Raw genomic sequence first — 14,067 nt, 5'->3', positions numbered from 1 at the left:
CATCAGACAATTCACATCACTCATACGGACTATGCCCTCTTATCTTTTAAAGTTTATTTACTTTGAGAGAAAGAGGGAGATGGAGAGGGAGGGGGAGGGGGAGGGGGGAGGGGGAGAGGGGGAGGGGGGAGGGGGAGAGGGGGAGAGGGGGAGGGGGGAGGGGGAGAGGGGGATAGAGAATGAGCAGGATCCCAAGCGGGCTCCACATTGTCAGCACAGAGCCCCACATATGGCTCCATCTTGCAAACCGTGGGATCATGACCTGAGCCAAAATCAAAAGTGGGAAAGCTTAACGGACTGAGCCACCCAGGCACCCCTATGTGATTTTGTTATTAAAGGATTCCTTCATTGAAACTCAAGATGAAAATCGAAATTTGAACTTTTATCAGATATTCATGAAGTACATTTCTCATCTGTTATGTTCTGGCTGAAACACCTTTGGGTTCCTCTTCCAAGCGACTCTGAAGAAAATCTCCAATTGGGCACTAGGCCAATATGTGGGTGGGATGTGAAACATTGTAATTAGAATTGATTTTTTTTAATTTTTTTTAAACATTTATTTACTATTTTTGAGACAGAGAGAGACAGAGCATGAACGGGGGAGGGGCAGAGAGAGAGGGAGACACAGAATCCGAAGCAGGCTCCAGGCTCCGAGCCATCAGCCCAGAGCCCGATGCGGGGCTTGAACTCAGGGACCATGAGATCATGACCTGAGCCGAAGTCGGACACGTAACCGACCGAGCCACCCAGGCGCCCCTGATTTTTTTTAAAAAATGGAATTATGCTCTTGCTTTTTTACTTCTTATGGTTTTGATGAATTATGCTGTTAAATCCCCTTGTTATGATTGTCCACCATGAATAAATTAACCAGTGGCACTCCGTTGATGATTCTTACATATCTATGAGGGTAAGAAAATTACTGAGTACTGCTGTCTGACCACAATCTTACAGCGGAGCCATTTTGTGAGTACATTTCCTGATAAGGCTTTAGTCATCAAGCAAACATCCGTAATCTTCATTTCACTTCTCTGCAAACTAATCAAATACTAGCTGGGAGGAAATTAACATATCTAGCTTTTTTTTTTTTTCCAGGATTCACTCATATGATGAAATCAGATGATGTATTTACTTATTTATTTAGTTATTTTAGGTAAAGTAAGCCCAGAAATGACGAAGCTAAAAATCTAAGTACGAAAACAGCTGCTTTGCCTCAGCTAAAGTATGGCATACGAAGTGCTGTTCTCCTCTTTTGATGTTTATATCTGCACGAAATAGTTTGGAAAACACACCTTAGCATTTAAAAGTGACTGTTTGTAAATGACTTTCTTGAAGTATTGGTTTATTTCACTTACCCTAAGACTGAAATCTGTGTATTAAAAAAAATAGTAAAATTTAATTTTCCAAGAATATTAAAGTAAGGACAGAGAGATTCCTCTCCTTCATTCTCTCAAGGGCACAGTCTTTGCATCTTTCAAAGCTCAGCTGAGGCATCACTTGGTGAAACCTTCTTTGACTTCCTCACAGGGAAGCCTGTAATGCTTTTAGTTCCATAGATCTTAATACTTTCTTCCTTGGATTAGGTTGAACCGTGGTGTTACTGTACTTGTGGTTCCAAACCTAATATTATATGAGGTTCTAAAAGTAATAGTTATTAAAGTTAATTTAACTGAATATTTTGCCATTTGTTATTTATGTGACTTAGCCCTTTGAATATGGAAGTGCCTTTACATAAGGATGTATATATGAGTTTTATTCAGATCTTATACTGCACACAACCAAGTGCGGAGAAAGAGAATGTACTTAACATTTATTTAGTTAATGAATGCATATTCCAGGCTTTACTATATGATGATATGATACAGTATAGGATATGATATACTATATGATACTAAGTCCTCTCTCAACTTTTATCAATCTTTCCCCACACTTATTCCCAGACAAGTTTAGCTTACTCTCAGATCTATAACAAGGGCAATTTAGTAAAACAAACAACAAAACAACCACTATCGGTAGCTAAAGTCCATAGTGTTGTCTATGAGCCAGGCACTGTTTTAATTACTTGTATATATTAACATTCAATGTTCCTAACAACAGAGTGAAGTATTCCATTATACAGATGAAAAAACCAAAGCACAGAGAAAACCAGTAACATACAAGACTACAAAGCTACAGGTGAGGGAAGCAGTTCTATGCTTACTTGGTTCTAGGCATACCCATAGTGTAGAAGGTGTGGAGGCTTACCATGGACCATGCAGCACTTGAGAAATCTCCAGTTAAAGTAGCTACTGACCCTGGATGCTATTTATGCTGTGAATATAGATTCTGCCTGCAAGTGTTCAGTTATTCAACTGTCGACCCACCTTGAATTTTGGTAAAAAATGGATTGTTACAGTAGTTCTATTAGGTAGCTGTTTAATCACATTTTCTATCTCATTTAATGTTCTAGCAACCTTGTGATATAGGGAATGTTGCCTCCATTTTTTTTTAGAGACATAGAAGTTTCACAAAGATTAAATAACATACTTTAATTTAGATTATGCTCTTTCTCCTCACCATAGCTTATTTTCTTGATTAGAAAATCAAGCTCAGACCAAGCTGTTCATTTTCTAGACCAAATAATAATCTATTTCAACTTGTTTTGAAGTGCCTGGGTTAACTTTTAATGTATATAAAACTTTTAACGTCTATAAAATCCTTTTAAAGCTCCACTGGCTCAAAAGATAGAACCCAAAATTGAAGAGCTTCGTTAATCACTAGTTTTATTCCTCTGCCAATGTAGATACAGGACAGAAAAAAAAATAATAAAAGTGTATTTTCCTATTTGCTTATGTTTCCTTTGAAAATTGCGAGGTTATCTCGAAAGTGGCACTCTAATTTTCTTGACAGTTAGAAAACTATCTGTGGAATAGAGATCTTGTTGGCAGCAGGGAGAAGTACTTTATTTCTAAGAACATGAGCCAGAAAGTGAACAGATTCCATGGGGAGCACTGTGTTTAGCGCCCAGATAACAGAGGCAGGGCCCTGTTCTGTAGGCTATGTTAGTTATCCCAACTTTTGTGGATATTGGCATTTCGTCGAGGGAGGGAGCCAAAACCTATGGCGGTTTTGTTGGTATTAAAAGATTAATAAGCTGGTCCTGGTTTCTAGTAACAGAAATCCACAAGGAAGAAACTAAATCAGTTTCACTATTACGCTTGCCTCTAATGTGCAATTGGCTCTGAAATACCCATTAATTATTTAAAATAACATCATAAACGTGTATTAATTCTTGCTCCAATAAAAGCTGATGTTGGATTAATGTGAATTTATTAATGATCTTGTTACTAAGAATGTAAATTTGAAGTTTTGATTCAAGGCACTGCTTGGATCAGAGGCCCATCGCACATCATAACTACTTAAAAAAAAAAAATCTGGAACAAGAAACATCCAGATCTAATTGCTCTCATTCAGAGTATATTTTTTCTGCCTTAGAGGCACCTGGCAACAAATCTCCCTACTTTATGTGGTTTTCACAATATAAATTACAAAGAAATTTACTGTGGTGTGACACTTTCTAAACAAATCCCTTAATCTCTCCTACTCATTTATCTTTCAGTCTCTTACTCTATTTTTCCTGTCATTTCCCCTCCACTCCACTCCTGACTTCCTCAGAATGACATGAACCAGAAAAGCTGGAGGATTTCTGAACCAGTGGCCTCCCAACATTTTCAATCATATGCTCCTCAGTGAGTATTTCCTTATAAACTGTAACATATATACGTTTGTATTAATACATACCTTCTATATACAAAATTAAAGGATAAAAATTAAACATAAAAGTGAATGGATAAGCTAATATTTCCTTCTCTACACTTACTCTTGCCCATTACTCTCTGGAAACAATTGAGTAGATTCTAAATAACATTTATCCCTCAGATTTCTATGCACCAATGAATTACAATTAATTTGTTGTTTTGAGATCAATGGTAATAATAATCAAACTCAAAGATTGCCTCGGAGAACCAGATTTTACATAGTTCTTTTCTCCCTCTTCTCTCACGCTCTGTTTTAGCATGGAAATAGCAGGGAGCACAGAGAGGAGGTTATGGTACAAAGCATGAGCTGTTTTCTGATTTGGGTTGTGTGATTCCATTTTTTCTGCGTCTTTATTCTTAGGCTCTTGACATCTGATTTCGTCTTCTGAAAATAAATTCTTTACCATAACACCAATATTCATTCATTCAAACGCTGATGAATGGAGTTCTAAGCACTGGGCTTAAACCTACAGACACAAATCTGAACCTCTACAGACACAACACTGGTCCCACCAAGTTTCTGTTTTAGTTAGCAGTGGTGGGATCAAATGATTTTATAGTAAAGGTTACAAAAGAGAGAAGTCCTCTGTGAATGAGGAGAGAATCAAGCAACTAACTTGGCTGAGGAAATTTGGAAAAGTCCCCCCAAAGTGAAACCATTTGGGGATCTTGAGATAGTGGCTCACTGGGGCTTCACCTGCAGCCTGGTGGAGGTGAGCTGGCGAATGCTGGCCCTGCTCGGCAGAGTTCCTCATGTGAACCCATAATAATAATTCCTCTCCACCTGCTCTATGAGCACTGGAATCAAATTCGTGTTCCTTGTCTCCTTGCTAAACTCGTGCTGGTGATCACCATAAGCGCATTGTGCTGAAATAGAATCTGACCCCAGCTGCTAGAAATCCACTTTTCTCAAGGGCTTGGAGCTTTGCTTCTCCTTGCAGTTGACTGGTGCTTCTCTCGGTAACCTAATATAACTTATCCTCCCCTCTGTTCCTCTCTCTTTCTCTCTTTCCCTTTTCCTTCTCCTCCCCTTCCTCTGCCCCACCCCTTTTCTCTTTCTCTGCACTCTTTCTCTTTCCCTTCCGTGCTAGCCTGAAGTGTGAGTCAAACAGAAGTCTTACTTGAGAACACTCCAGTAGTGTTTCGGGGACTATATACTACACAATACAGTACAATACAATACGATATACAATATACTATACAATAAACATAGTATATTATGAGGCAAAATATTTGAGCCCCCAATGTCTGCAGATATGTTTCTGGCTTTCTAGTTGTTCATAAGGCAAACACTAGTTTAAATGGCATAGAACAATTCGATGGTTTTCAGTGGCCTAACAACACAAAACGAGCTGCTCGCAAAATTGCCAGGTTTATCTGAGACACAAACCCAGTTAAAATATGGCTGGGAAGACCTAGTTACCTCTCTACATGCCCGCTTTCCCCCTGGTGGTGACTTTTCTCTGCCAGTCCTAATCCTTGAGCCAGGAAAACAAAGTTTAAAAACAGTATAATCTACTCAACAATCTGTTTCAAAACCCTGGGAACTCAGTATAAAATCATACTGTTATTATGAATCTATCTGCAGGGGTACATATACTTACTCTGCTTTGTATTCCTTCCTTTTTGTCAAATAATAGTAGGCTTCTTAACAAAGTCTAATTCTTCCACTAGTCCCTGCTTTCATTCAGCATATCTGGGGGTTTTGGCTTAACCATCCTTTTGTTTTTATTTCTTAGACAATTTTTTTCCTTCCCTTTTGTATTCTTCCAGCTGGCTTCCTATCTTGGCCCATTCTATCTTTTCCATGATTTACACTGTTCTTTATGTCACCCATTGGTCAATGACAGCCTCCTCATGCTACAAGGCTCCCACATTGGCAGTCAGGAGACAGGAAAAAACAAGAAGGTCATAGAAAGGAATGAGAAGGTCGTTTCAAGTAGAAGTGTGCTTTTACTGAATTTATGCATATGTTAGAGATAGGGTAAGGAGAAAAGACTTGATTTTATCAGTCATTTCTAATTAATATATTACACTTGTCCAGGGATAAAGTACAGTATATACAGTATAATGTTTCATTCCTGGGAGTTTTCCATTAACAAAGTGTAGCATTTGATCAACATCACTTTGAAAAGTTTCCTAACACAGAAAGGTATTCTGTAGTGTGAAATTAAGTATGTATACAAAACACCACCTAACATACAGCAGCCTGTTTATTCCTTTCACCACAGGCCATGATGTACTGGAATAAATTTGTTAGAGTGTTGTTCCTCAACATATTTAATGGTATGGGTGATAACATAAAATTTCTCCTTATTCTTTGATAATAGAATTTTTAGCAGACGCCTGCTTACCCAGAATGCAGACTCCATTTCTCAGCCCTTATTGCTAGGTATGCCCATGTAACTAAACTCTAGCACATGAAATGTGGGAGAAAAAGAAGTGTGCACCTTCTGGGTCCTGCCTTACACGGGACTGTGGCCACCCCTGCACTCCCTTCTTTTCCCACCGACTTGACTCTCAATAAGGGCTCAAGGCGGTAGAACAGTTAGATGGAAAGGGTCTGGGGCTGTGAAAACATAGAGGCTACATATTGGTCCAGTACTGTTTATACCCAATTATTATGTGTATGTGAGAAAAAGATGTTAGATTTAAGCCACTTTTATGCTGGTTTTCTATGACAGCCGTCAAAACTACAGCAAAAATGATACAGTTTAGTTTACTGGCTCGGACGTGAGATTTTTGTTCGAATGTGGAATCAGGTGTCTTCTCAAGGTTCAGATCATTTTTGCATTATATTCTGGAGTTTATATCGCTTTGTAATATGGATTATATTTTGTGTGAGCAAATAAAACTATGTTCATACATTTATATAACTATTACGGCTATGCAAAACTTTGGGAACTATTTAAATAGTCTCTAGAGAAGACTAAATGTCGGACTCTCTTTAATTAGCTAACCACCATCAAGAACAAATACACTAGTTCTTTAAAAAAGTCTAACCTCAAGCCTTTCCTTACATATTTTCCATCTTCACATCTCATTTGGTTTAAAGAGACCACTTCTTAGAGTGTCTCCCTCCTCCAGATTTCTGTGGAATTTGTCTCTGAGAATTGCCCTGAACCAGCTGCCTTACCCCAAAGACTTACCCACACCCTATAAATGCTGGTCATATGCCACATGACCTTCTGACTCATTTGCTAATGTCTGCTCCTAATCTACTTGGTTTTCCTTTGATTTCATTGGCTTCACTTTAATTATATATTTCATCATATTGAGGAGAATTATTAGCTTAAAAGATTGATATTTAGGGGCGCCTGGGTGGCGCAGATGGTTAAGCGTCCGACTTCAGCCAGGTCACCATCTCGCAGTCCATGAGTTCGAGCCCCGCGTCGGGCTCTGGGCTGATGGCTCAGAGCCTGGAGCCTGTTTCCGATTCTGTGTCTCCCTCTCTCTCTGCCCCTCCCCCATTCATGCTCTGTCTCTCTCTGTCCCAAAAATAAGTAAACGTTGAAAAAAAAATTAAAAAAAAAAAGATTGATATTTATATACGCTACAAATGTAGCCCTCTCCACTTGGGATGCTTAATAAATACATGTGTAGCCATCCTTGGATGGCCAGAGATAACATTGGAAAGCAACAACAACAAAAATATAGCATGCAAAACAGTGAATGCCCGCCAAGATTTATAGATTTCAAGAAATGATAATGTATATGTAACATACAATTATATCTCTAGTATAATGCTATTTCAGTACATTCTGAGGATTACTCTTAGAAGCTCTACTTGAGTTTTATTTTTTTTACAAGTCTTAGAACCTTGATTATTTCCTGACCCCCCCCCCCAAAAAAAAATCATGCTCATAAATTCAGTGAAGGATTTGGCTCACTCATATGACCATCAGATAATAAGCTGATTAAAGTTCTCTAAAAATTTATTAGTTTATATTCTACTTCACCTTTACATGCACTAATCTTAAAGCTGTCACCATGGCTGACAAATAGTTTTAAAGATACAGACTATTAAGCAAACTCTTTTTCGCATCTGGTCCCTAATACCTTAGACATGAAAATGTGGCTTGTGTGTCTCCCCAAAAGGCTTATCTGTTTTAAATGATGTGCACTGGTATTATGAATGGAGTAGTTGACTAGAATTCTTGTTGACATTTTGAAAAACTTTATACATACTTGTTTCTATTTCATAGCAGTAATGATAGTCATAATAACTATATAAAGGTCATTTTGTGCCATGCAGAACATGTTCCAAATACTTTATATATCTAGTACTATTTTGCTTTTGTACTTCTGTTCATTGCATGCATTTCATCCATATTTCTAACACGTTTTATAACAACTATATGGGGGAAAAGGTGAAAATCCCCTGCTTCTATACTTTTAATTCCATTCTTTCAAAATAACTGCTATTAATAATTTTATGCCTAGATAGCCAGGATTTTGCATAGTCTTATTTAACCACATAGAGGGGTTTATACCCCCGTTCCTATTTGTATTTATATTTTTATCTATAATATACACATTTTGTCATATAAGGTTGGTATGTGCTACACATCCAGGTCTGCCCCTGCCTTTTGCCAGATGTGCTGTATCATGAGATCATTCAGTTAGTGTACATGGATCTCCCTCTATCTTTTAATGGCTGCATAGCATTCCAAAGTATAGACAGACAATAATTAAGCATTCCTTATTGATGGAAATTTACATTCTTTTTTTGTCAGTAACATACAATACAATGATAAACGTTTCTGCACGTTTATGAGTTTGCTCTACTATTTTCCTTGGTAAAGCTCTAAAATGGTAAATTGCCAATTCAAAGGTATTTTAATACTCATTCACTATCGAACAGAACAGAAATTCCTACAGACTTTGGTTACAGAGGTATCTCCCATAATGATGCTTTTCTAGAGTAAAGTCCAAACTTGAAATTTTGCATTTAATCTGTTTATTACAACGCATCCCGAAGGAATTGTAGAGTCGAAGCAAATATTCTACCAGACGACGCCATAACACTTTAGGATAATGACATGCTTAAAATAGAATATTTAAGTTAGAACTTGTAAATAGGTTATAATTACATCTCTCCTAATGTAACCATGCTATAGTGACATGTCCAAGAGAAAATTCTTTCCAGCATTCTTACTATTGATATAAATGTCCAAGTGGTGAGCATATGTTTCTGGAATGTTTAATGTTTGTCAGCAGTTGGGCAGGGTTTGTCTTATTTTAGGGGAGCTATGTCATAGGTCGATTAATAATTTCTTATGTCATTATCGCATTCCCAGCAGATTTGATAGGATATAGGACATTTCTGGAAAAGTGACCTGAGCATGCCAATCATAACAACTTTATGCAGCATTAATATTTCAATGCGATGTATAAAGAAAGAAGAGTTTGCCAGAAACACAGAATGCTCTGTTGTCATAGAGTTTGAGCATACTGATCATTGGCTGTCAAGTCTTTGACTTCATTTAAACTAATTTATGACACGTTACTGATCTAGTTTGTTAGCAAAACCACAGTTTATGGAAACCGGACTTTGTTTTTTCTTTTTTCTTTTTTTCCCCCACAAAGAGTTAGAGATTGTTTTCTTTCCTCATTGTACATAGTCCAGTTGAACATTGGTTTTGTATGAGAAGTCCCATTATAGATTAATATTATATCAAAAGAGGAGGAAAGATGTTGTCCAGTCCACAGGGAGTTTTCAATGCCAACGACCACGTTGCATTTATAGAAGAAATTATATTTGCATTTACATCAGGATAGTAAACCACTACATTGTGGGAAGAATTTGGGGAAAATCCTAAAGATAAGACAAATTTTGGCCAAGAGTCTACTAGCTAAGCCATGCTTCAAATAACTCCACTCCAATCTTTGCTTCTCTCACTTGGAAACTTCTAAGGGGATTGTGGCATCTACAGGAGTAAAGGAGACTCACCATAAAAAGTAATTTCAGCTATTGGTTCTTTTTGGTTCAGAATTAAAGAAAAGTTGATACACCTAATGATAGCAAATGTGCCAGGGTATTATTTTTATAAACATATTTGGGGGTAGGGCATACTGTTTTCTTTGGAGATGTAAAGGGGTCATTTTTAATGTGTGATTCATACCACTTTAATTATGATAAAATATACTTTTTGAAGGGCAAAAGAAATAAGTCCAAATAACTGACATTAAATAAAGAAAGTATTATTACTTTCTTTCTAAAAATTAGAGAACACTCATCAGCTAGGCCTTGAACTATGAGCTATCTGGTGGCTATTTAATTCCAACTAAGGAAAGCGAAACCAATTCTGTCTTCAACACAATTCCAAAGAGCATAGTTCACAAACTATGATAAATACTATTAGTGAAATGAATAGGTTATTATATTCTAATTTTTACATATTCTGATGTCCCCCCCAAGAAGATAATCCTTGAGTTATACAGCTACACTATAGGGCAAAAGAAACATCTACATATCTCTTTAATCCTAGCAAAATAATAAGTGATAGAAACAAGGATATTTATAAAATTCCAAAAACCAGATAATCTGTGCATGTGCCTTACCTTTCTTTTGCGAAGTCTGACTGGATTATCTGTGGGTTCCTGGGTGGCCAGAGTCTCCTTTAAGTGTAAACACTGCATGCCATCTTCTGAGTTGACCTTTGAAAGACATTTGTTTTGATGTTCTAAGAAACCACTCTTCTCTAGGCCATTTTCAGCTGACATTCCATCAGGGCAGGAAGGAGGTTGCAGAAGGCAGCTTCCAGAATCTGCTTTTAATAATGGCAGTCCTCTGCCCTTGTGAGGAATAGCCAAGAACTCATCCTGTACTACACCGCAGGTGTTTCTTTCATGTTCATCTTTAGGGAAGTCAAGTTTTCTTCGTTGCTGAGCAATTACAGCCGAATTAAGCAATTGCTTCTCAGGCACAATATCTTTCACATGTGAAGAGTCACATGCATTTGTTTGGGAAGCATCTTTTACTTCACTTAAGCTTATATCATTACAAAGCTCCAGGCTTTTACTTGTAGTGTCAACAGGTTTTTTCCCCCTCTTTTCTTCTACCAGTGCCAAGTCAGCTCCACCAGCCATTCCCCAGGAGTTACTTTGGTTACCTTCCATGACGGGCAATGTCTTTACTAAGGAGCCTGCTCCTTTGATAGTATGTTGGTCTGATATCTTATGTCCTTGCGTAGTTAAAATTTGTTTATCATCTGTAACATAGGGATCGGGATCGGTATCCTCATCAGACACGTGCACTAGTGTTTCCGTGCTGGCCTCCAGAGAAAGAAACTGATCTTCACCTTCGGGGCTGTCATTTTCATCCACCTCCTTTGAAATGTGACCCATTGGCCTCCCAGGAAAGTCTCTCAGCTCTGAGCCATGGCAGCAGTCTGGCAGTGAAACACACTTCTCTTTGCGATCCACATTTAAAGTTGCATCTTTTTCCATACTTGCCTGGGAGCTGTCAGCTACTAGTCCATGATGGCATGCTGGGTTACAATCATCAGAATTAAAAGGCTGCCCCATCCATTGGGTCACATGTTCTTCCCAGCTTCTCTTTCTGATAGCTACAGACATGTCATCGTAGTTTGACAACAGACTGAGAGATACGTTCCATGTGACACTGAAGGAGATGGAACTTGAGGAGACATTACGTCATATGCGTGGACCGAAGAAGAGAGTGAATTTTATCATTTTGCCACCTATGAAAAAAAAATTAAAAATTTATATATAGTTTAGGATAATCATTCTAGAGTCAAAATGTGTCTTGGAAAAGAGAGCACTTAATCTGTGCTAGGAAAGATTAAGTAAGGGAATTTACAAAGCTTCTTTCCATAGATTTAATGATGTTATTTCTTTAAGAAGTAGCCTAATATTAGAAGAAAACTTCACATGTAATATTTCTGGTCAAAAAACGTTGACAGCATTTGAAAGGCAGGTGGATCGACTGACCTATTAATGAATGAAGACATAAGTCCTGAGTGTTTGACACTCCATTAAGAACATATTTGCCTTGCAGTACTTAATAGAAATCACCAGAAGAAACTTGTTACTCTAGCTTACATACTTTCCTGCTTTACTTCTGTGAACCCAAGTTCTTACAGAAATCTATTTGTTGTTCGGTTTGAATTGCAGCAATGGCCATCAGGAGCTGCTCATGCAAAACGTGAGCTACAGAGACAGCATGTGTAATGGACTAGTCTGTGAAAGAGCTAATACAGAGGCCAAACTACCAGGACGTATTTACTCCAGGGAGAGACTAAGAAACATGGAATAATCTGGTTTAGCTCCTATTAACACATAATTCATAAGAAAATGGAACACAGACCACTGGCCATGCCTTAGGATAAATACATTTACAGTCATGCTATTACTGCTACTACTAGGTGGCAAACTCATCTTGTTGAGACGTTAAATAACTTGCCCAAGGCAATACATCCAGGAAGCACGCCAGGATTTACACTAGGACCAGGTTCTAAGGCCCAAATTTAGATAGCCAACAAACTTTACTGTCTCCATGGCATGAGATTCTACCTGGACCCCTTCCCTCCACATACATTTAGTGTGTATAAAATCTAAACTCCTCAGGCAGGAACTCAGAGAACCAAAAAGAAGATGTGAGCATGATAAAACAATGGGTACAATTCTTCAGACACTTCGGTCCTTTCTTTTTGGCTTCTAAGGAGTTTCGTTTGTATACTTCTATTAGACTTTAGCCATAAAAATTTCAGTAAACCAGAAAACCAGGCATAAGATAGGGTAGAATATAAATACATTCCAGGTTTCCATCTCCTTTTTGCCTTGAACTATTCAAACCCCTTATACCAATGTAAACTGAACTTTGTAAAAATGACTAATCCAAATGTTGCCCCAAAATGAAACCAAATTATTGGACCATAAAAGAAAAATCCCATTCAAAAAGTAGACACTTCTAGTTTTTCCTCCACACAAGAACTGTCAGCACATAACATGGATTGGCTTATTGATTTCAGCCGTAAACAAGATTAACTACTACGCTGGTTTTGGGTCACTTCAGTCTGCTGAAAAGGATTCTGAGTCCCTACCAAAAACTTCAAGCTATTCTGACTAAGCACTTGCCAGAAAGGTAAATATTCCCATCCTGTGAAGACCAGCAGACTTATTAAGGAATGTACTAGAATTTGGTACCCTAGCCTGACCAAATATCTTTCTGGATACTATCTGGTTCTCTCAAAGGCCTGCGACCATTTGAAAATGGTCAGCATGCACATTTTCCATGTTGGCATTCATTTTGCACTCAAAAGAAAATATAAAGTCCCTGAATTCCATGCATAAGTCATTATAGTGTGGGAGGCTACGGAAAGTGGAAAAAACGCATAGATGCAAGCCAGAAAATTTCTGCTTTCATGGGCAAATTTGGGTTGTAATAGGGCGGTTCTGTTTTAGATGCTTTCTTTTCTTTATTTTTATCCAGTGTAGAAAGAGCAGGCTAACTTAAGAAATGCAAAGTGGTATTACTGTGTCATTCCTAAACCACATTTACATTTAAGTTGAGACTAAATTCTGAATTCATTTCTTTTACTTACAAGAAAATGAGTTTTATTAACTCCTTGGGGGACAGATTACATAAAAATTTTGCCCCTAGGACCTTATCATAATATTAATTTATTTCACTTAACCTTGACAAATAGGTAAGTGTTTTTATAACATCAAAGGAAGATAGGTCAACAAGTTCTGAGGCCATGTAGTTGCGAGAAGAGATTGTAAATTAGGTAGATTGAACACAAAACATTAACTCCTGTCCTGCGAATCTAGGTTCTTTGGACATTTCCAAATCATTCTTGTGAATGTACAGTGTCTATATATTCTTAAGACTTAAAATTTCATAATTATCATTATGACTATCATCACTACATTTTGAGTGCTCATTCCATATCCTACAGTCTGATAGATTTTTAAAAAATTTCTCTCTCCAGACTTTCTTATTCACACTTCCTATTTAAATTCTATTTATAAGATTTATAGCTATAACCTGCCTCTACGATCTAAAGGCTGAAGAGTACTAACAAAAAGTAGTGTTGGATTATTATCAATTGCATCTGAGCATACTGACCTCATTTTCTAAATCATCTGAATTGACTGGAACCCATCCTATAGCTGGAGAAGTCTTTGTAAAAGACCTGATTTTCCCCATCAGCCTCCTCAGCAGGCTGCTTTCCTTAAAATGATATTTCTAAATACTAGTTATTTTGCAAATTTCAATTTAATATTTTTTGTAATCTTTTTTGTG

At 37.5% G+C, this 14,067-nt stretch overlaps 1 protein-coding gene across 6 annotated transcripts in view; it reads right to left on the bottom strand.

Annotated features, from left to right (window-relative positions):
* Positions 1-14,067, bottom strand: part of DLC1 (DLC1 Rho GTPase activating protein) — a 428,030-nt gene that overhangs the window by 400,251 nt on the left and 13,712 nt on the right. For all 6 annotated transcript variants that reach the window (XM_043560345.1, XM_043560365.1, XM_043560417.1 and 3 more), the window contains one exon: positions 10,359-11,500. In XM_043560345.1, coding sequence (XP_043416280.1) covers positions 10,359-11,375 — 1,017 coding nt within the window. In that variant the 5' untranslated portion in view covers positions 11,376-11,500. The remainder of the gene's footprint in view (positions 1-10,358; positions 11,501-14,067) is intronic.

Source organism: Prionailurus bengalensis, chromosome B1 (genome assembly GCF_016509475.1).
Source record: "Prionailurus bengalensis isolate Pbe53 chromosome B1, Fcat_Pben_1.1_paternal_pri, whole genome shotgun sequence".
Classification (NCBI taxonomy): Eukaryota; Metazoa; Chordata; class Mammalia; order Carnivora; family Felidae; genus Prionailurus; species Prionailurus bengalensis.
The sequence above is the reverse complement of the archived record's forward strand: the minus strand, read 5'-3'. Positions and strand labels throughout refer to the sequence as shown.